This window comes from Bos indicus x Bos taurus, chromosome 3 (assembly GCF_003369695.1).
Source record: "Bos indicus x Bos taurus breed Angus x Brahman F1 hybrid chromosome 3, Bos_hybrid_MaternalHap_v2.0, whole genome shotgun sequence".
Classification (NCBI taxonomy): domain Eukaryota; kingdom Metazoa; phylum Chordata; class Mammalia; order Artiodactyla; family Bovidae; genus Bos; species Bos indicus x Bos taurus.
Genome location: NC_040078.1, coordinates 106950286 through 106972429, shown reverse-complemented (window position 1 = coordinate 106972429; position 22144 = coordinate 106950286). Strand labels below are relative to the sequence as shown.

Here is a 22144-nt window from a genome sequence, read left to right as displayed (position 1 = left end):
GGAAAGAATTCCCTTTTCAGCAAATTATACTAGGACAACTGGATATCCATATGCAAAAGAATGAAATTGGACCCCTGTCTTGCATGATGTACAGAAGTTAACTTGAAGTGGCTCATAGACCTATGTGTAAGAGCTAAAACTATTAGAAGAAAACTTAGGAATAAATCACTGTGACCTTGAAATAAGCAATGGTTTCTTGATTATGACACTAAAAGCACAAGCAACAAAAGAAAAATGTAGATAAATTAGATTTGATCAAATTAAGAACTTCTGTGCTTCAAAGAACACTGTTAGGAAGGTAAAAAGATGCCCCATAGAATGGGAAAAGATATTTGTGAACCATACATCTAACAAGGCAGGGGTTTCTAACAACCTCTGGGATCTAATGCCTGATGATTTGAGATGGAGCTGATGTAATAATAATAGGAATTAAGTGCACAATAAATGTGATGCACATGAATCATCCCCACACCATCCTGCTCAATCTGTGAAAAAATTATCTCCCACGAAAATGGTCCCTGGTGCCAGAAAGCTTGGGGACTGCTGTATTAAGGGACTTGTATCTAAAATATATAAAGTCCTCTTGCTGCTGCTGCTGCTGCTAAGTCGCTTCAGTTGTGTCCGACTCTGTGCGACCCCAGAGACGGCAGCCCACCAGGCTCCCCCATCCCTGGGATTCTCCAGGCAAGAACACTGGAGTGGGTTGCCATTTCCTTCTCCATTGCATCTAAGTCCTCTTAATTAACAGTGAAAAGACAATTTAATCACAAATGGGCAAAAGATTTGAATAGATGTTTCTCCAAAGAAGAAACATAAATGTCCAATAATAAGCACATAAAAAGATAGAGATACCACTCCATACCCACTAGAATGGTTACTATAATCAAAAAGAAAGCAAGATGTGGAGAAATTGGAACCCTCATACATTGCTGGGTGGGAACATAAAATGGTGCAGCTGCTTTGGAAAACAATTTGGTGATTCCTCAAGAAGTTAGAGTTACCAAATGGTCCAGCATTTCTACTACGTATAAATCCAAGAGAAATGAAAGTGTATATCCAGCCAGATGTGTATAAAAATGCTTACAGCAGCATTATTCTTAATAGCTAAAAAATGGAAACAACGTAAATACCTACCACCTGATGAATGGATAAGCAAAAGTGGTATATTCGTACAATGGAATATTATTCATCAATAAAAAGGAATGAAATAAAAATTGGTGCTAACATGAATCACACTTGAAAATATTAATATGCTGAGAGAAAGGAGCCAGCTTGAAAATATTCTAGGTGAAAGAAGCCTGCCACAAAAGACCACATGTTGTATGATTTCATTATACAGAATAGGCAGATTCATAGAGACAGTAGTAGATTAGTGGTTGCAGGGTTAGGGAAGGGTGGAATGGAAAGTGACTGCTGATGGATATAGAGTTTCTTTTGATGGGTAATGAAATGTCCTGAAATAACATGGTGGTGATGGTTGCACAGCTCTGTGAATATACTTGCATTAAATTATATATACTTTTTATTTATACATACTTTAAAAAGTATGTGTACGGTATGTGTATGAAATTCAATAAGCTGTTATCCAAAACATTTCAGGTAATTTGTATGTCTGAATAGTATTTTGTCAGTTTGAACTTGGCCCCTGTTCCTGCCATCATGAATCTCGAAGTTAGAGTATCACTCTTGAGCACTGGGCAGGTGACTGTTGCCTCAAAGCCTTTCTCATCTTTCTCACCTTGGGTGAGAAATTTAGGTTTGCAGTTAACTTCTTGAAGGAGAAGAGCTGATGGCACTTTGTATCAGGAACCAAACCTTTTAAGGTGAATGTTCTGAGGCTGAAACCTTTCCAGATTTTAAATGTGACTGTCTGTGCCCTACCCTCGTTTTTGTTTACCCTCTCAACTGTGTGTTCCACTGGAATCGTTTATGTTTTGGGTTCCAGATCCCATTCCCAGCTCTTCTAAGAACCTCCCTTCGTTTCATTTCTTACCTTTTTCGCCCAGGCTGCTGTTCTTGCTCTGAGGCTTTCTCTCCAAGGAGGTAGGGAGTAGCTGGAGGAGCCTCTGGGTGGCGCCCTGTGTCCAGAAGGTGGACAAAGGAGAAGGGCTTGCCTGAAAGACGCTTAGACCTGTGTTGGCAGGAAGAGATGACTCATTTTTCATCAGAGGAATTTCAAAGAAAATATAATGACAGGATGATGTCAGAGGAGCAGGTGGAGACAGGAACCTTGATTGAGGTGCTGGAGGGCGGTGTTGGATTGTATGGTTGCCAGGGTAGGCAGAATCATTGACTGGCACAGATCACAAGAATCGTCACCTGTTTTTCAGTTCCTTTCTCAAGAGCCCTGGTGTGGGCAGAGCCTTCAGAGCATGTGGTCAAGTCCGTGCCTGTCTTGGGTGTACTGTTTGTGTATCTGGGTGAGACACTTCATCCCATCCCAGTCATGGACGTATTTCACATGCAGTGTGGTGTGTATGGGGCCCTTCACTCTGTGTATCAGCTCCATGACTCGCAGGGCCTGTGTCTGAGAACTGAAAATCACATGCTCATGGTGGTTCGAGGGGTGTCATTTCCCCTGATATATTAGGTACAGGAACTTGCCTAGATAGCAGAAGCTCAGATCTCAGGGCGTGTGTACTGAGTCGTTTCAGTCGTGTCCAGCTCTTTGCAACCCTGTGGACTTCAGCCCACCAGGCTCCTCTGTCCCTGGGATTTTTTTCCAGGCGAGAATACTGGAGTGGTTTGTTATGACCTCCTCCAAGGGATCTTCCCGACCCAGGGATCAAGCCCGCATCTCTTATGTCTCCTGCATCGGCAGGCAGGTTCTTTACCACTGGTGCCACCTGGGAAGCCCCTCAGATCTTAGGGACTTTACCTTGTTGCTGAAAATGCTCTGGTTCCCTCCAGTGTTTTGGCAAGAGCTGGATCTTTGTTCTAATCTTAGTGTTTTGTTTTGTTTTTTTTTCTTTTCTTTTCTTTGAGTTGAGTGCCCTCCTTGGTGTGTGTGGATGAAGCTGATAAGTGGGGGTAACTTACAGTCAGGATAGATAAGTCTTCTACTATTTTCATTCTGTAAAGCAGTCCAGTTGGTTAGATGTTTAGGCTCCCATTGATGTTAAGACTGTAAGGCGTGCTCCTGGTCATCACTGTGTTTTAGCAGCTACCAGTCTGTGTGATTGTGAGGTTGGATGCTAAATCAGTAGTTTACAAAAGGATAAAAGAAAGGATATTTAGTGCTAGTGCTCAAGGAATGGGATTCCCCAGTGGCTCAGTGGTAAAGATTCTGCCTGTCAATGCAGGAGATGCGGGTTTGATCCCTGGGTCGGGAAGACCCCTGGAGAAGGAAATGGCAACTCACTCCAGTAGTCCTGCCTGGAAAAAATCCCAGGAAAAGAGGAGCCTGGCAGTTTACAGTCCATGGAGCTGCAAGAGTTGGACCCGACTTAGCAACTAAACAACAACTCAAGGAATATTTGAGGAGAGATATCTTAGCAATATCAACTGTTGCTTTTGTGTTTTATGCATCATTCATCTGCAAGTGACATGGAGATAGGGGCTTTTGGGTGGCATAGGATGCTGCCAAGAAATAGGAGCCCCTTTCTTTAAGATACACCGTATGTGCTGGCTGCTCTGTGTGCTCAGTTGTGTCCAGCTCTTTGTGACCCTGTGGACTGTAGCCCACCAGGCGCCTCTCTCCAGGCAAGAATACTGGAGTGGGTTGCTATTTATTCCTCCAGGGGATCTTCTCGACCCAGGGATCGAAGCCGTGTCTCCTATGTCTCCTACATAGCAGGTGGATTCTTTATAGCTGAGCCATCAGGGAAGCCCAAGATACATCATAAGTAAGAAGAAAAGTGAAAACAAAAACAAACCCCCAAACAAACAAAAATGCCTGAAATTGGAAAGAGCGGGAAAGACAGCTTTGTTTATTACTTGGTGCTGTCTTTAATTGTTGGACAGCACTACCAGGCACACTGTGGGACTGAAACTGATCTTCATACCCTGGAGGGGGCTATGGAGGACATGAGTCAGCTTTTCTTAGAGAAGGGTGCTGGGCTTCCTTGGGCCCAGTTAGCATCATTGCTCCTCCCTGCTAGTTGTGCTTCTCTCTGTTCTCTGTCCATGAAGTAACAGGTCAGTAGAGTAGATTTTTAACTTGAAATGCCAGGGAAAGTATTCTCTAGAATGGGTTTGATTTGGGAGCTTCCTGAGGATAATTTGTGATGACAGTGTTTCAGAAATCACCACCTGACTCACTGAGCAGAAGCAGCAGTCTTGTCCTGAACGTGTTCTTTGTGTATCCGTCCCTTAATAGATACAGGTCCTCTCTTCCTTTGGTTATGAGCTCAAGGCCTTTAATCATGAGGTTGAGCCAGTGGTAAGCAAGAACTATTCTGACATGCCAGTTAACCAGAATGTTAAAGGAATCCACATGGGAGCTGGGGTTCCAAACATCTCTGATTTTTTTTGGTGGGGGAGGAGAAGGACTCCTTTATGGGTTCATTATCAACTATAGTATAAAATCCAAACTCATCTTGTCACTTAAGACCTCTCATAATCCAGCCCAACTTTCTATAAAATTGTTTTTATCAAAATTATATTTGTTCTTATTTTAAAAGGTCAAATATTACTATTACTATGAAGTTTCTAACAAAAGTCATTTCCTGTTCTATCCGTTCCTACCTGTGAGAACTACTTAGCTGTTTCTTTTAGTATTTTCCACTGCTGCTGCTGCTGCTAAGTCGCTTCAGTCGTGTGCGACCCCATAGACGGCAGCCCACCAGGCTCCCCCGTCCCTGGGATTCTCCAGGCAAGAACACTGGAGTGGGTTGCCATTTCCTTCTCCAATGCATGAAAGGGAAAAGTGAAAGTAAAGTTGCTCAGTCGTGTCCGACTCTTCGAGACCCCATGGACTGCAGCCTACCAGGCTCCTCCGTCCATGGGATTTTCCAGGCAAGAGTACTGGAGTGGGGTGCCATTGCCTTCTCCATTTTCCACTACACTTATTAATGTACTCTTGTACTAGTGATTTTGAATTTTCAGCTTTAGGCGTTATCCGTTGCTGTTCTCTAGGAAATCTGCGTTTAGTTTTTTCATCCCTGCTCTTTCCCTTGTTTCTGTTGCCACATATTATTACCATTGCCAGGTACTCAGTGTTTAGATGGTTATGATCATATAAAGTTGCTTAAAGCTGAGGCACATAGTATTCTACAATTATGTTTACTTTCTTGACCAATTTTTAAATTTTTTTCCCTGGAATTAGCAACTGGCCTGTGTTATCATTTGTTTACCATTCCACGTGCCTATCTCCATGCTCTCCTCTGGGACTCTAGGGCAACACTCAGTATGCTGGAACATATCAGATAATCTTTTGGTTCATTATTTCCTTTGGAGACATCCCACCCCTCCCCAGGAGTTTTCTGTTTTCCAGCTGTAGCTTTTTCTAAAGCTAAAACCCTGAGTCTTCCCTTTACCATCAGACTGGGGAATTCCTTTGCCTCTCTTCTGTATTGGCTGCCCTGTTTCCTGGATCTCATGCACTCATTTTTCTTGGTTTATTGCATCTCTTCATTGGAATATATCGTAGAGTAGCTTCCTGAGAAAGGATCCTTGAGAGATTAATGTCTTTGAGAATTTGCTTATTTGAAAATGTCTTTATTCTCCTTTCCATTTAATGGAGGGTTTGGGTGTAGAGTGCTAGGTTACAAATGACTGGCTTTCAGTGCTGCCATTGAGAAGTCCAGTGCCACTCTGGTTCCTGACCTTTGTTTGTAATCTGTTTTCTTTTTGATAGCTTTTAGGATTTTATTTTTATCTCTGATATTCTGAAATATGAAGATGTGCACTGATGAGGGTCATTTTTACTTACTGAGTTAGGTTCTCTGTGGGTCTTGTTTATTTGAAAACACCTCTTTTATTTATTAGTTCTTTGATAATTTCCTCTCTTTCATTTTCTCCTTCTGGTACTTCAGTTAGTTGGATACTGGACTCCACTGTTGATTTTCTGTCCTCTCCCCCTCAGTCTATATTTTCTGTCTCTATTTTTGTTGCGATTTATGGTGAAGATCTTCAGCTCCATCTTCCAGCTCTTCCTTGAAGTATTTATTTTTGCTTTCATAATTTTTAATTCTAAGCATTTCCCCCTTATTCTCTGCATATTGCATTTTTATATACTTGTTCTTGTTTTATGGCAATATTACCTTTTAGGACTCTGCAGATAGTAATCACCACCTCCCCTCAGTGTTTTCCTCTGCTTCCAGTATCGTCTGTGTTTGTTTCAAGCTCCTTCTGTTTGCTCGTATGGCCTACGTCTTTCATGTTAGAGACTCTCTTATGTCTGAAGTTTCTTGGTGGTCTTCATAATTAAGAGTTAGCCCCTAAAAAGCTGATTGGTGGGGCTTGTTGGCTGGTGTGCTGTAATGATTGATGGGGTAGGGAAGGTCCATTTCCCCTGGCCAGTCTCCTTATCTGGGGCCTCCTTAGCCTGGCAGCCAGAGCTCTGGGGTTGCCAAGCAGGGCAACAGGGCACCGGGGAGGGTTGTGTTGTTCATTATGTCAGATTTCACTTAATGCTCCTGTTTTCGGTGAGGTTCCTCACTCTGACCTCAGGTGAGCCTGAAGACACTGAACCAGTCAGTGTTCCACCTCACCCTGCAGCTCCCCCCACCCCACCGCCAGGCCTTCCAGGGTGCCGACTGCTTCCAGTTCCCGAGCCTTTCTGGGTACCGACTGCTTCCAGTTCCCGAGCCTTTCTGGAGTCTTGCAGCACCGGTTGCTGCGTCCCCAGCCCCTACAGGCACTTAGCAGAAAGAGAAAGCGGAAATTTAAATTAGTGACCATTTATCTTTCCACTCTCTAGTTAATCAAATTTCTGTTGATATTTTAAATTCAAGACTGGTTTATAAAATTTCTGTTGTTGGTAATAGGTAATATAGAACCTAGCCAACTAAATATTTCACAGAACCGTGGAATTTTAGAGCTGGGAAAGAGTTTAGAGATCTAGAATATCAACTCATTTTATGAATAAATAAATAGATCCAGTGTGATTAAATGGTGCTAGAGTCATAATAAGCTAGAGACAGAAATGGGACTATAACTTCATTGTCTAGCTCTCAAGCTGCTAGATATAGTGATAAAAGCTGATACATGCTTAATTAAATATACTGGTTAATTCAGAGTTAATCAGAGGGCACTTTCTGTTTCTTTTTTTTGTTTGTTTTCAATTTTATTTCTTTCTTGTGGCTGTTGCCGCTTGGGGTTTTTCTCTAGTTTCAGAGAGCAGGGGCCACTCTGTAGTTGCGCACACGGGCTTAGTTGCTCTGAGGTGCGTGGGATCCTCCCAGACCGGGGAATGAACCTGTGTCTCCTGCACCGGCAGGTGGAGTCTTCACACTGAGCCATTCTTGTTGAAAATTTTTATACATTTCTTTTGGTCTTAGTAATTACATAATTTTGTCATAGGTAATTTCTTTCTGATTTTTGTTTTTGACAAGTCGGGATATTGAATATTTAGTTTGAATTTTGTAAAAAACTGGGTTGTGTAATAGTTTTTCCCCAAGGCCTTAGGAAACCATGGATTACAGGTGAGAAGGATATAAGCAAACGAAGTGAGAAACGCTGTGATTTCAAGAAAAATTCTTTAAAAATGAGTGATTATGATGTATGTGGGGTGATTCTTTTTCTTCTTCAGTAGTAGAGTACATACAGTAGGGGGCAACCCAGTCTAGCTGAGTCCTAGCTAAAGTTTTGCTGTTTGAATATTTGTCAAGGATTATTGCTTGAAGTATCCTTAAGGTAAATTGTGTCAAAGGTCCTCCGTAATTTCCCTGAGTTATTTAGCTCTCGGCAGTCATTTCTAAACTGTTTGAGATAGCTCTGCTGATCATCATCTCTGAGAGGCTGGAAGCTCTAGGAGTATCTATTGGGAGACAGTTGAACAGTAACTATGGTTTTTTTTAAGGATTTGTTGAATATCAAGAATGCCAGTCACTAATCGAAACAGCCAGATGCCATTCTTTTCTTCAGTCCCCACTTTGGGCACCTGAGGGTGGATGGGCAGGTACTTACTTAAGAGGCTCCCTCTTCCTCAGATTTGGCTTTCATCAGTGCTTTGCCTCATAATATAAGGCTGTAGGACAGCAGATGGTCTGATGCTGGGGCTGGCTTGCAGTCTCCATTGGGCAGAGCTGTTGCTAGAGAAGCAGTCTTACGGTGGAATGAACCAGAGCTGACCAGTAGGCTGGGCTGGGCTCTGCTTCATGTCCATTACTCTTGGTTTCATCCAGAAGAGAAGCTGTGGTCCCGATTTCAGATGTGCTTGTTGATGTTTCTGCCTTTGCCTGCTTCTTCATTGCCACCTGGCTGTCATTGGAGAGAATTCACTATAGCTCTAAGACTCTGCAGGGAGGTGAGAGGAACTATGCTTGTTTCCGGGACGGGATGTGTGTTCTCTTCCATTAAAACTGTTACCCACATTTCCTTTTATTACTCGTTAAGTCAGAGGCAGCTGGGAGGATGCATTACTCACCAGGCACACACAGTGGCCCTGGCTGTGGACAGGGAGTCTGGGCTGAGCTCAGAGTGAGTCAGCTCAGGGAATGGAAAAATTGCAGGGTAGTGTGGGGTAGGGGTTGTGTGCCAGTGACTGTTCCTTCTCTGCCTGCTCTTTTCTCTATAAGGACTCATCAGAAAGCTGTGAATACTGGGCATCCAGTTTCGGTAGTCAGTAAGCCAACCAAACTGTGGTGATGGTGTCTCCTGTGAAAGGAATGAGCTGACTGCACTTGGCATTGTTGTCTTCTCTGTCGTGTGTGTATATGGGTTTTGAGGCAAGCTTGAGCTTGTATAGTAAAGTTCTGTGTGTGAGGATTTCACTAGAATCAAGCAATCAGAGTCTCTTTGTCTTAGTTATAAATTTAGTCATCTGTATCTATTTTTGTCCAGTAGGGGTCACTGGGGTATTAAACTCTAAATGAGAGCCCCATCTAATCCCATGATAGACCAATCAGATTCCTTATCTTTATTGTTTAGAGTACTTTTTTTATTTTTAGAGCAGAAATGGAGGATGTGAACTGTGTGGAACATTAATTGTTTGAAGAGTAGATTATTCCAATGGTTGAGATGGAATTGATTAAAAAAAAAAAAAAAATAACCAGCACCCCCTGAGACCCCCTGAGTTGGAAGCAGGGAGTCTTAACCACTGGATCTCCAGGGAAGTCCTGAGATGGAATTGATTTTATGAGTAAGATTTGAAGAGCAGTTTTTAAAGACAATGACGAGAAATAAGGGAAGAAAATTGTTTATTAAAGCATCTGATATGTACCCATGTACTTTACATATATTCCTTATTTAATCTTGTGAACAATGGTGAGAAACAGGTATTTATATACACATTATAAGTATTAGGAACCCAAGTTCAGGAACATTAGTGGCTTCCCCAGGGTCACATTATTATGAACTGATACTATCAGGGGAGATCCTGTTAGCCATGTTTCATTTGACTTTGGTCCTTGGACCCTGGTAAAGGGTCATGAGACCAGAAGATTATTAGAAGGTAAGCAGAGCCTGATGGTAGATTCTCCTGAGAAAGACTAAAATGATTCTTGTGTTGAATTAGAGTTCAAAGCAAGCTGCAGAGATTCATAAGTGGAAAGAAGCTAGCAAGTCTGTCTTTATCTTCAGGGGGCAAGTTCTACCTCTTTTTCACTTAGAGAAAAAGTGATGTGGCCGGGATGTGGTCAACTGTCTCACAGAGATCTAAAATTAGCTCTGTTTGTGTGCAAAGTTTGGTTTCCATGGATAAATAGTTTAAGTTGGTCTCTCTGACCTACCTCTTATCTTGGCCCAGACTCTTCTTTTGAGCCTTGAATGTTGCTACCTATTGACATTTTCAAGCCTGCCCAGTTATATCTTTGTTGAGCTCCTGACCCCTCAGTCGGTTGCATGTTTATGCTACTTTTGCATTCTTGATTTTCTGATATCTCAGGAAAACAAGTTGATCACATGTTCATAGCCAGACCACACTAAAAGACATTTCCCATTGAGACCATTGTTTTTATTTGGAAAAGCATTTTTAAAATTGCATTTAGGTGGGATACAAGTAAGACGCTAACTCTCTTTCACTGTGCATTTACTTGGAATGCATATATTTCTGGACAAAAATAACAACCTTGGCAAAATTCAGAAACAGCCCCTGTAGACAGGGCTTCTTATTCTTAAGTCACATTTTTCCATTTATTTAAGATACTGACTCTCAGAGTATCCTGGAAAAAGTTTAATAGCTAGATCTTATTATTTTTACTTTGCTGGGGAAAACAGAACCCGAAAGAGAGGGATTATTTAAAATGGTGATATGGATATTAAGGTTGACTAATACTCTTACACTTACATTTTCCTTTTGGAAGCAGGGCCACTGAAGCCCATTTTGTTTTGTTCATTGAGTTGGTGGTTTAGATCTGTTAAATACCTTGACTTACCTCCTTGCATTGGCCATTGAAGATGATTTGATGCTTTGCTAGGTCCCATGTGGCTCTGTGGTAGAGAATTTGCCTGCCAGTGCTAGAGATGCAAGAGATGTGGGTTTGATCCCTGGGTCAGGAAGATGCCCTGGAGGAGGAAATGGCAACCCACTCCAATATTCCTGCCTGGAAAATTCCATGGACAGAGGAGCCTGGTGGGCTACAGCCCATGGGGTCGCAAAGAGCTGGACACGTCTGAGGCATGAGCACATGAACAAGTGTTCTAGTGCAGGAACAATGATAACAATAGTTAACATTAATGCGGATGAGAAAAATGCATGGACTATTCGGCACTCAGTAAGCACTAACATATATATATATAGTGCTTACTGAGTGCCGAATAGTTCATGCATTTTTCTTACCTAATCCTCACTGGAACACTGTGAAGAGGTAATTTTATCATCCCCATTTTACAGACAGGGAAATTGAGAATGAAAGAGATTAAGTAGTTGGTCCAAAGATACAGATAGAAACCATGAAGTCAGATTTTGGGTCTAGGTTTGGCTAAAGATTGTGTTAGAGTTCTGGAAAGATGGAAAGAGAGAAAAGAATGGGGCTTGGGGAGAGTTTGGCTGCTGGACAGAATTCATATCTCGAGAGACTTGTGGAAGTGGAATTTCTGAATCAATAAATTAACTTTTTCCTCATAATCTCTCAGGTACATTTGGAAGTTCACTGTTAAAAGTGTCTTGGCTCCTTTGTTAGTGTGTGTTATCTGCTGGGCCTGTTTAGAGGAGCATGTTGAGTTATTCCTGCCATAGGATGAATAGTTTTCTGGGCACTTGCTCTCTGGTGTGTTTTTGTGGTGAAAATAGATGTTGTATTTTGGGAATCTTGATGATTTGTTGGATCCAGTTTTTCTTTTTCCATTGTGTTCCCCCGTTATTCGTGGCCCTCACAGTGCTTTTTAGATCCTCTTGCTCTTTTCATCTGTTCATTCATTTATTCATTCATTTCATGAGTAGATCTTTAGTGATGAGATTTTATGTAGGAGAACGATTTTAGCTTCAAAAACTTTAGTGGAGTAAAAATATATACACAGCTATTGTTATAAAGTAGAAAATGCTAGATGTCATAAGAGAGAAGCCTATAAATTATAAGTGCACAGAAGTTGTTTACTTCTAACTGGAATGGAGGGAGTCACCAGGGAGAATTCTGTGGAAAGACTGGCTTAAATTGATCCACAGCAGTGGGACTTTGACTTATGGAAATGGGAAGGAAATACATGCCAGGGTAAGTGAAGGAAACTTTGTAAAGCCAGAGTTTTTAACTTGCTCACTGTGAGAAATGCAAGTTATAGAATTAAATGACAGATGAGTATTTATTGAGCGTTTAAGACAAACCAGGCATTATGTATGCTTCAGGGAGATTAATCTCACAGTGGATGAGAACAGGGTCAGCAGGTTGGAGACTGGGATTAGGAAAATTAGATTTGGTAATTTTGGTGATAGGTTAGGTAAGTGATCAGTTTACCAAGGTTTTGTATAGTCTGAGCAGTATTCAGATGTCTTTTTTTTTTTTGGCTGCAGCTTGCAGCTTGCAAAATCTCAATTCCCTGACCAGGAGTTGAACCTGGGTCAAGGCAATGGAAACCTGGAATCCTAACCAGTAGGACACCAGGAAAAACTGCCTGGTGTTTCTTCTTCTTCTTGTTTGTTTGTTTTTTTAAGTTAAGTAATTAATTTATTATTGGGGCTACGCTGGGTCTTGGTTCCTGTGCTTGGGCTTTCTCTAGTTGCAGCCAGCAGGGGCTACTCTCTAGCTGCAGCGTGCAGGCTTCTCTTTTGGAATGTGGGCTCTAAAGCTTGGACTCAGTAGTTGTGGCTCTCGGGCTTAGCTGCCCTACCACCTGTGGAATCTTCCCAGGCCAGGGATCGAACCTGTGTCCCCTGCATTGGCAAGTGAATTCTGAACCACTGGACCGCCAGGGAAGACCTATTCAGAAGTCTTGTGATTACATGTATTAAATAGTTTTTTTGCTGTCCCTCCAAATAATGATAATTACAGACAGTATTTATTGAGCACATACTGTATGCCTGGCACAATCTAAACACCATAAGTGCCTTAACTCATTAATCCTCACTACAGCTCTGTGGGACAGGTTCTATTATTATCATCATTTTACAGATGAGATGGAGGTTCCTTGAAGTCACTTATGTAACTTGCCCACAGGTGCTAATGTACTGTATATAGTAGAGTCTAGATTTGAGCTCAAGTAGGCAGACTATAGCCTGTGGGGTCGCAAAGAATTGGACATGATGGAACACAGCACAGTCTGGTTTCAGATTGGGCCTGTAATCACCATGCTGCTAAAATACTCATGGCATCTAGGTTATTGAGCAAGAAATTTGGATTTTTTTCCTGCCTTTATTGTGTTCAGTGACTCTTGGGTATGTAGAAAATTCTTTTTAGACATTCTGAACCTTTGCATTTTTATTGTTGTCTCAATACCGTTTTGCTAAATCTTAGAGATCGGAGTCATAGATGTCTCCTAATGAGCTTCTGTGAAGCCCACATCCTTTGCCTCCTGGACTCACTGGGAAAACACAGGTGACAGGCACTCAGGGCCAGGATTTGATGCTGGACCTCCCAGTTCCAGAGATCCGTGGTTTCTAATCCTGTTAGTCATGTGGTAGTCTCCACCAAAATTTTAATCTTAAATTGTATTTGATTTTTTTTTAGGTCTCTTTTTGTAAACATTATTTTTCTACATTTCACTCTTTTAAATGGGTTTTATATTTCCAATCTGTATCTGCTAAAGTTCTGATGCTGGTGGATGTTGGTTAGTTTTGAGACCAGATGTACTCCATGACAGTTCAAATAAAACATACAGCCTCCTTTCTCACAGGCTTGCTTTCATCTCAGTCACAGATACTGACGTGATTTGGGGCTGTTGCTCTGTTTCAAGATTTCTGTGGGTAACGGTTGTGGGTGACCAATCCTAAATTCTTGTGAGTGAAGTAATCTGATAGAAAGGCAGGTCTCAAGTCTTAATGAAGTTCAGAGTGTTGCTTCTACAAGGTTTTTTTCCTGGTTTGGGGCCCTTTCCATTGGCTTTTAGCAAAGGATATCCTGGAGGGTGCTGAATATGTCTTTAAATGGCCTATTCTCTGTGTCATAAATGATCTCTAAAACAAAAACTAGCCACTCCCCTTGCCAGCTTCTAACCACTTCCTGTGACAACACACAGATCCATCTTAGTTTTTCTGAGTGAAAACATTATTTTCACAAGGCAATTTCTCTGCCCTTTTTCCTTCCTTCAAACATGCATGTGTACATATACACAAAAGCCAGAAACAAACTTTTGATTTGTGATATGTAGAAAAACGGTGTATGCAAGGTATAGCATGTTATCTTAGAAAAATCTACAAAGAATAAATTAAGTTGGATACTTTCCATTATCTTCTCTGATAACAGTAGATTCAGAATGTATCTTGCTATTTGAGTCCTTGAATTTTTTTTCCCTCCAAATTTCCTAGGTGTTTTTGAATGGCACAAACATGATACATGATTTTCCAATTAAGACAGCCTTGCAATGGCTTCAGGTAGCAGCGTAAGGAAGAGAAATGGCTTTCATATTAGGAAATGATTTGGTGAAGATACTTAAAAGATTGCAAAGAAGTGTTATACAGTGGTGACACAGACAGCACTAGCTCTGTAACATTTTGTGTTGAAATTGAGATTCTCTCTTTAGAGCTGGGTAGAGCTCTTTATAGGCTCTGTCTTACAAAGAGGAAGTATTCCAAATATTTAAATATCTAAAATTGTTTAACTTCAAATTAGCATACAGATTTTGCCAGAACTTTTCAGCAAAAGGAGGTAGTGTGCTTAAAATAAATTGACTAGAAATCAGCCAGATAAAAGTTCAGATGCCAGTTCATCCTCTTACTTTGTGACCATGTGTAATTCGAACAAGTTACTGCCTAAGTGATCTCACGTAGTTTCTTGACTGCAAGACAGTATCTTGGGTCTCTCCCAGAACTCTGGATTCATATATTCAATTGCATATTCAAAATTCCACTAAAATGTCTACTAGGCATTTCAAAGTTAATGTATCCAAAATAGAATTCCTACCCCATTCCCCACCCCTCACGAAAAAAAAAAAAAACAACACGCCAAGCAACTACAACCACCAATGAACCGCAGACCGTCTGCTTCTCTGGCTGCCTTCCCCATCTTAGGAAATAGCAGTTCTGTCTTTAATTTCTCAGGCCCAAACCTGGAAGTCATTCCCAACTCTGTTCTTTCCTTGCTCACCCCACATCCAGTCTATCCGCAGATCCTGATGACTCTTTTTTTCTTTTTTTAGTTTTAAAAATATTTATTTATTTATTTGGCTCAGTCGGATCTCAGTTGGGGCATGCAGGATCTTTTTTTCCAAGTTACAACATGCAGGAATTTTAGTTGTAGCATGGAGGATCCTTATCTGCAGCGTGTGAAGCCCTCGTTGCGGTACGTCGGATCTAGTTCCCCGACCAGGGGTCAAACCGGGACTCCTGCATCCTGCATTGGGAGCGCAGAGTCAGCCACTGGAACACCAGGGAAGTCCTGACTCTTTTTTAAATTTGTCCAGAATATGACCGTATCTTACCATCTCTATCACTGCACCCTAATCTCGGATATCATTTCTCAGGCACTAGTTTTCACTTGGATTATTGTAATCACATTGTAACTAGTTTCCCTGCTTCTGCTTTTGCCTCTCAATACAGCAGTCTGTTCTCAATACAGCAGCAGGAGTGGTCCTTTTAAAACCTAAGTTAAATCCTATCACTCTCTCACAGGAAACCCTCTAAAGGTTTTCCATTTCACTTAGAACAAAAACTGGAGTCTTTACATATGCCCTATACAGACCAGGTGATCTGACCCCCACCTCTGGTCTCGTCTCCTGACATTCCTGTTCGCTTTCAGCTTCAGTCATTCAAGTTTCCTTGACCTCCCCTGAACACTTCAAGCCTACTTCTGCCTCAGGGACTTTGCATTTGCTCTTTTCTTTGTTGGGCTCGTCCTTTGTCTAGATAGCCATATGACTTGTTGGCTTGTAATCTGTAGGTCTGCTCAAATGTCATCGTCTTAGAGAAGCCTTCCCTGACCATTCTGTACAGAAAACTGTAAACATCTCCCCTCTGGTTCTCCCTTCTCCTCTTCATCTCCTTAGTATATGCTTTATTTTCTGTCTTCCTCTATCTTCCTACTAGCATGTGAGTCCCATGAGGGCAAGATCTTTGCTTTATTCACTACTGTGTTACCAGTGTCTAGAACAGGAGAAGGCAACGGCACCCCACTCCAGTACTCTTGCCTGGAAAATCCCATGGACGGAGGAGCCTGGAAGGCTGTGGTCCGTGGGGTCGCTGAGGGTCGGACATGACTGAGCGACTTCACTTTCACTTTTCACTTTCATGCGTTGGAGAAGGAAATGGCAACCCACTCCAGTGTTCTTGCCTGGAGAATCCCAAGGATGGGGCATCCTGGTGGGCTGCCGTCTATGGGGTCACATAGAGTCGAACACGACTGAAGTGACTCAGCAGCAGCAGCAGCAGAACAGGGCATGGCACATAATAAATATTTGATGAATGAAATGTAGGTTAGCATAAAATTGTAGATGATCTTGACACCAGATTAAGGCATTCATATTGTATTAGTTCCCCCATTAAAGGCCCTTTATTAACCTTTCTGGTTAGTAGATTGTGCAAACGTAAAACCCTTCCCTTTTATTAAAAAAAGAGGGGATAAGTTTACAGATATTAAAGCAGTTTGCATTTTAAAAACTTTTTTGTGGTAACACAGCATGTTTATATACTGTAGTTGAAAAGGCACTGTAGAAATAAAGAGCTAGTTTGATAGAAAAAAGAAGTTGTAACCCTTCTCCGAGTGAAGGATCCTGGATGTTAGATGTACTCTTGGCTGTTGGGTCATCTGTGTTTTTGTGTGTCCACACTCCATTTTATAAAGTATCTCTTCATAGGAAAGTAGATGAAGAGGGGGCATTGCAAGAACTTTGCATGTGCAGCTTGGATTGGGCAGACTTCTTTCTAGCCTTCGAATGTGTTTCTTAGGTTTATTGAAATATAATTTAGGGACTTCCCTGGTGATCCAGTTGTGAAGAATCCACCTTCCAATGCAGGGGACATGGGTTTGATCTGTGATCAGGGAACAAAGATCCCACATGCCACGGGACAACTAAGCCTGCGTGTCACGACTGCTGAGCCCGCGCTTTCTAGAGCCCATGCTCCATAGCAAGAGAAGCCCATGAAGTGCGCCTAGACAAAGCCCAAGCACCTCAATGAAGAGCCAGCACAGCCAACATAAAAAATTAATTAAAAATATAATTTATATACGATAAAATCCATCCATTTAGGACTGCAATGTTGTGAGTTTTGACAAATGTATATAGCAGTGGAACCATCATCACCATCAGCATATAGAACATTTCCATTTCCTTGTGTTCCTCCTTTGTATTCTGTTCCCTTCCCTCACCCCATGCCCCTGGCAACCACTTATCTGACTTCTGTTCTTATAGTTTGCTTTTCTAGTGAAATCACACAGTATACGTGATTTTGCATTTGGCTTCTTTCATGTAGCTTGTTACTCTTGAGACTCATCCAGGCTGTTGTATCAGGAGTATGTTCCTTTTGTATTGCTGTGTTGTAGTCCCTTGTATGGATGCACCACAGATTATTCGTTCACCAGTTGATGGACATTCGGGTTGTTTTCAGGTTTTAGTTATTTTGAATGAAGCTGCTATAAACGTTTATGTGCAGGTTTTTGTGTGGACACATGTTTTCATTTTCCTTGAGTCAGTACCTGGGACTTACATTGTTTGGTCATATGTGTGTGACTGTTTTCTAGAGTAATTTCTGGAGTGGCCAATTTCATCCCCACCAGCAATATATGAGAGTTCTGGTTGCTTTACATCTTGCCAGGACTTGGTTTTAGTCATTCTACAGGTGTGTATATGTTAAAATGTTTTCAATTGCTGCTACAATGTCCGTTTCAGGTTTTCATTTGCAAGCAGGTCTTAGTTTCATGAACGGCACTGTTCTCTGCTGTCGTTGAGCGTCCTGCTGTCCCCTTGGGCAGCTAGTAGAAATCAGGTAGATTTTTCACCTCTTGGAAAACATACTTGTGGAGCAGTTTTGCTCTCCTTGCTGATCGTCAGCATGCCTGATGTGAGGTCTGTTTCATGGAGCTTGATCTGCATGTCATCCTCTCTGTAGTGATGTTCGGATCCCTTGCCTCTTCCTCCCAGATTGTGGGTGTGGAAGGATTGCCCACCCACTGTGCCAGGGAACTTGTGGACACTTAAACATCCTTCTGTACTTTACCTCCTCCCTGCTAGTGGTTCCCTGGTGCTGCTGTGACTTTTTCTTCTGGCTCCATCCCAGCCAGGCTGGGAATGGAAAGTTAAGAGTGTGACGTCCTCTGACAGCCTCCCATCTTGTAGAAGGGTCTGAGGCTTGTTTGTTTAAGCTGAACAGAGGATGCCAAAGATAGAGTTTGAGTCAGCTCAGCACCAGCTTAGCCGCCCCTTTTTGCTCTCCTGGTTCCTCCTTCCCTCTCCCCTCCCCCTCTGGCCAGTTGTTTCCTGGGCTTTGTCTGAGACACACTGTGGAGTTTTAGTCCCGTCTGCTACTGCGTGCGTGCGAGATGGGGGAGAAGCCGCCAGGAAGTTTCTGACAACCCTGAGCTGCGGGGCCTCTGCCTCTGCTGATAGTACGGGTAACCTCAGGAGAAAGGCATTCAGAGGCTGCGCCGAGCTGTGGGCTTGTGGCTCACTCGGGGGAGGAGGAAGGACGGGCCTGGAAATGCCTCTCTTAGATGCCTCTTATTTGCCACCAGCCATCTTTATTTTGACTCACGTTCTTGGAGTTGCCGGTGTTCTATACTGGAAAAGATGTGCCAGAGGCAGAGCAGGTAACGGTGCCCAGTGCTTCTTGGAATCTGCTGTGGGGCTTTTGGGGGTGGGGTGGATGACAGAGGTCTTCCCACTTGCTTGCCTTAAAGGGCCAGCACAGCCTGTGGGCCATCAGACGTGAGTGTGTGGAGGACCTACTGAGGATACCGGGCTGTGCCGGGACCAGTTTAAGACTGGGCCCTTTCTTGCTCTGTGAGGCTTGTCTGGCGAGGCGGTGCTGGTAGGATGAGGTGATGTCTGGGCTCGAGGCTGAGGGAAGTGGCAACTCTGCTGACTTGTTCCTTCCTCAGAGAATCAAGCCCTTCCATTCCTTACTTTCTCAGTCTCAGAGTAGTTTTTGGATCTGTTTTTTTTTCAACCAAAAGCATAGAGTAACTCTGTCACCCTCCTCCAGGTATAAATGTGGGAGAACTTGTGGGATTAGAGAAGTTTCTGGATTTGCTAATTATTCGGGTGAGAAAAGGCAGAGGAGAAGAGGTCAGTGAGAGGAAAGGGTGGCAGGCTGTCCTTGCCGAGGTGCATCTGGGAACACAGGGATGCCTCTGTTCTCTTTGGTAGGATTGAAACTGTTCTTTTCCCCTCAGGCAGCTACACAGTTTACACAATGTGAACCCAAGCCATCATGCATCCTGTTCAATGCAAGGAAGTTAGCTGTTCTTTTCCCCAGGTGAATATTCAGATCCTGATATTAAAATTTTATTCATTTTGTTCTTGAGTGGTAGCAGACCCCTCTTTCTTCCCGAATTACTATTTGCTGCATTATATTCCTTTGGCTTCTAAATGCCCAATGCTGGGATCAGCCCTGTGTTTAGCGGATTCTAAGTCTCCACAGTTGAGGGCTGATACAGTCTGGCTTTTGCTGGCTACACTCTCGGATCTCAGTGCCTTTAGCACTTACTGTCTTTGTGACCCGCTTACTGCCTTCAAGCCAACCTGTTGAGACACCTGTTACTTTATATCTTACAATTAAGATGCAGATTTGATGACTTACTACTTAGGAAACTGTCAGAATTTCATGAATGCTTGGCAGAATTAGATTCAGTCATTCCCAGTGTCTTTTTCCAGTAAGTCCTAGAAAAGCTTATGACTAAATATTCAGCTCCCAGTGTGCATCTGTATCAGCAAAAGCAGACAGACATTTGGAAATGTGTTCACTTGTGTAGTAGTGTGTTTTAGAAGGTAGCCCAAAGTGGCTTTCCGGATATGTAAGCCTGTGTTTGAGCTTATAAAGAAAGGAGTAGGCAGGCATGAGTTATTTGGCCCTATATGCTATATCGTATGAGATGAGAAAGTAAATATTATTTAAGCGAAGGCTGATACTTTCATTTTCATTTTTCTGTGCATGATGGTAATGGCATTTCTCAACCACTAGTTGCTTAACATTTTAAGAAGTTTATCCTCAGTATAGGATTTGCTCTTGAACTTAGAAGTCATAGCCCTATCTTTGAAATGCTTCTTTATGTTTTAAAAATACTAGTTTCACAAACAGCTGTAGTAAAAAGAAGAAAAATACACTGTAAAAGCTTTTTATTTTTATGAAACAACTTTGATTCTAGTGCCTATTAGTTATATTGGGAATATGCTATGTTCAGTTTATCCATAAAATTAGAGTGGTGGTTTTTTTCAGTTGGAGAATATGAATTCTAAAACTTTCACAGAATTACTTTGGAGGTTCTGAACTCATTTTAATTTAAATTTTAAGATGTATTTTATCTATTAAAATGTATTTTAAAATTACATGTGTACTCTAATGTACTATCTGCCAGTTGGACATCACCAGAATAAAGTTTCTCCCCCATTTCTGTGTATATACTTACAGTGCTTATGAATGTATTCTTGATTAAAAAGGTGAAGATTATGTCTTCTAGTCTGGTCTTTTTTTTTCCTTCCTCCACTAATAGCAAGTATGTACAGTATTGCAGAACGCACTGCAGAACATGAGTCCTGTGCTTAATAAACATTAGGCAAGTCTCAGATGCTCAGTTGTAATAGTGAGTGGGTGACACGTCCGTCATTAAGTGATCACATTGTAGTACTGGCTTAGTGGACGACCAGTTTCTGTGATCCTTGCCCCACTTTTCTAATCGTATCTACATATTATAAGAATGTACATAGTTTTTAGATACTGAAGGCATTTGACTTTGAAACAATATTTCTGTTATTCCTTCATGCTCTTGTATAAATTTATTTGAGTAATATCCTGAGATTAGAGGCAAACTGAAACTGTTACTGTTTGTTTCTATTTGTGTAAAGCAGTTAAAAAAAAAAAAGGTTCCCTGTAGTAAAATATAGCACAGAAATAAACAAGCTGCTGAGGCTGATATAACTGTAATTAAGTAATCTCTAATTTCAATCAAAATTACTTGATTGGTTAAGTCATTTGGCTTTAAATAAGTAATATAAATTTGAATCTGTAAAATTGAGTCATGCTATTAAATACTGAAATTACATGTTATATATGTTGAGTTCCATATAAGATTTGTTTGAACAGTTTCTGCTCTTTCAGTTGAAATCACTAGGCTCCTTAGTGCTAGAGTTCTAAGATACGGTACTCGAGCAAATCTTCATTGTGCTTGTGTACATTTTTCATTTCTTCCATAAGAAAGGTGATCACATATTCTGTATTGCTCTTAGAGTTGAAGGGGACCTTGCCTATTAACCAGCCCAACTTCTTACTTAGTCCTGCCCTTGTCAGAAGTTACTCCTTTTGCTTGAAGGTAGGTTCTGATTGTAGAACATACAACCTATGGACTATTCATTCTGTTGACAGAGTTCTTTTTTAAGCTGAAAGTTGCCTCTTTGTAACTTATGCCCATCAGCCAAATTCTGCCTGGCAAAGATCAAGTGTACACACAGTCCCCAACTGTCTGATGGTTCGATAGATTTTTCAATTTTAACAGTGGTGTGAAAGAATATGCATTCAGTGGGAATCGTCGTCTGAATTTGATCTTTTCCTGGGCTGGCGGCAGGCAGCGCACACTCTCTCCTGACGCTGGGCACTGGCAGCAGCCACAGGGCTCATTCAGCCACATGGTCATGAGTGTAAACAACCGACACAATGATTCTGTACCCACACAGTCATGGTTTTTCATGTTCAGTATGGTATTCAGTAAATTCCATGAGATATCCAGCACTTCGTTATAAAATAGGCTTTGTGCTAGATGATTTTGCCCAGCTGTAGGCTAATGTAAGTGTTCTGTGCACATTTAAGGTAGGCTCAGCCAAGTGATGTTGTTTGGATATATAAAACGGTTAGCCATATCAAATGCATTTTTGACTTAGGATTCCCCTGCCCCCCGCAGTTTTTACTTATTTAGTTTTGGCTGCGCTGGGTCTTCGTTGCTGTGTGGGCTTTTCTTTAGCTGCAGCAAGTGGGGGCTGCTCTGTAGTTCTGGTGTATGGGCTTCTCACTGCGGTAGCTTTTCGTTGCGGAGCACAGGCTCTAGGTGCGAAGGCTACAGTAGTTGCAACACATGAGCTCAGTAGTTGTGGCTCACGAGCTCTAGAGCAAGTAGCCGTGGTGCACAGGCTTAGCTGTTCTGTGGCATGTGGGATCTTCCTGGATCAGCGATCGAACCCATGTCTCCTGCATTGGCAGACGGATTCTTTACCACTGAGCCACCAGGAAAGCCTTGGCTTAGGATATTTTTAACCTATGCTGGTTTATCAGGATGTAACTGCATCATAAAAATACCTGTATTTCCTCTTCTAG

The 22144-nt window shown here is 41.9% G+C and overlaps 1 protein-coding gene across 7 annotated transcripts in view; it reads left to right on the top strand.

Annotated features, from left to right (window-relative positions):
• The window catches only part of MACF1 (microtubule-actin crosslinking factor 1), a 340530-nt gene that overhangs the window by 87911 nt on the left and 230475 nt on the right, over positions 1 to 22144 (top strand). For 2 of the 7 annotated variants that reach the window (XM_027537743.1, XM_027537751.1), the window contains exon 1: positions 17895 to 18431. The exons of the other annotated variants lie outside the window; for them this stretch is intronic. In XM_027537743.1, the coding sequence (XP_027393544.1) occupies positions 17999 to 18431 (433 nt within the window). In that variant the 5' untranslated portion in view covers positions 17895 to 17998. Of the gene's footprint in view, positions 1 to 17894; positions 18432 to 22144 lie in introns of those variants that run through there. 7 annotated transcript variants of the gene reach the window in all.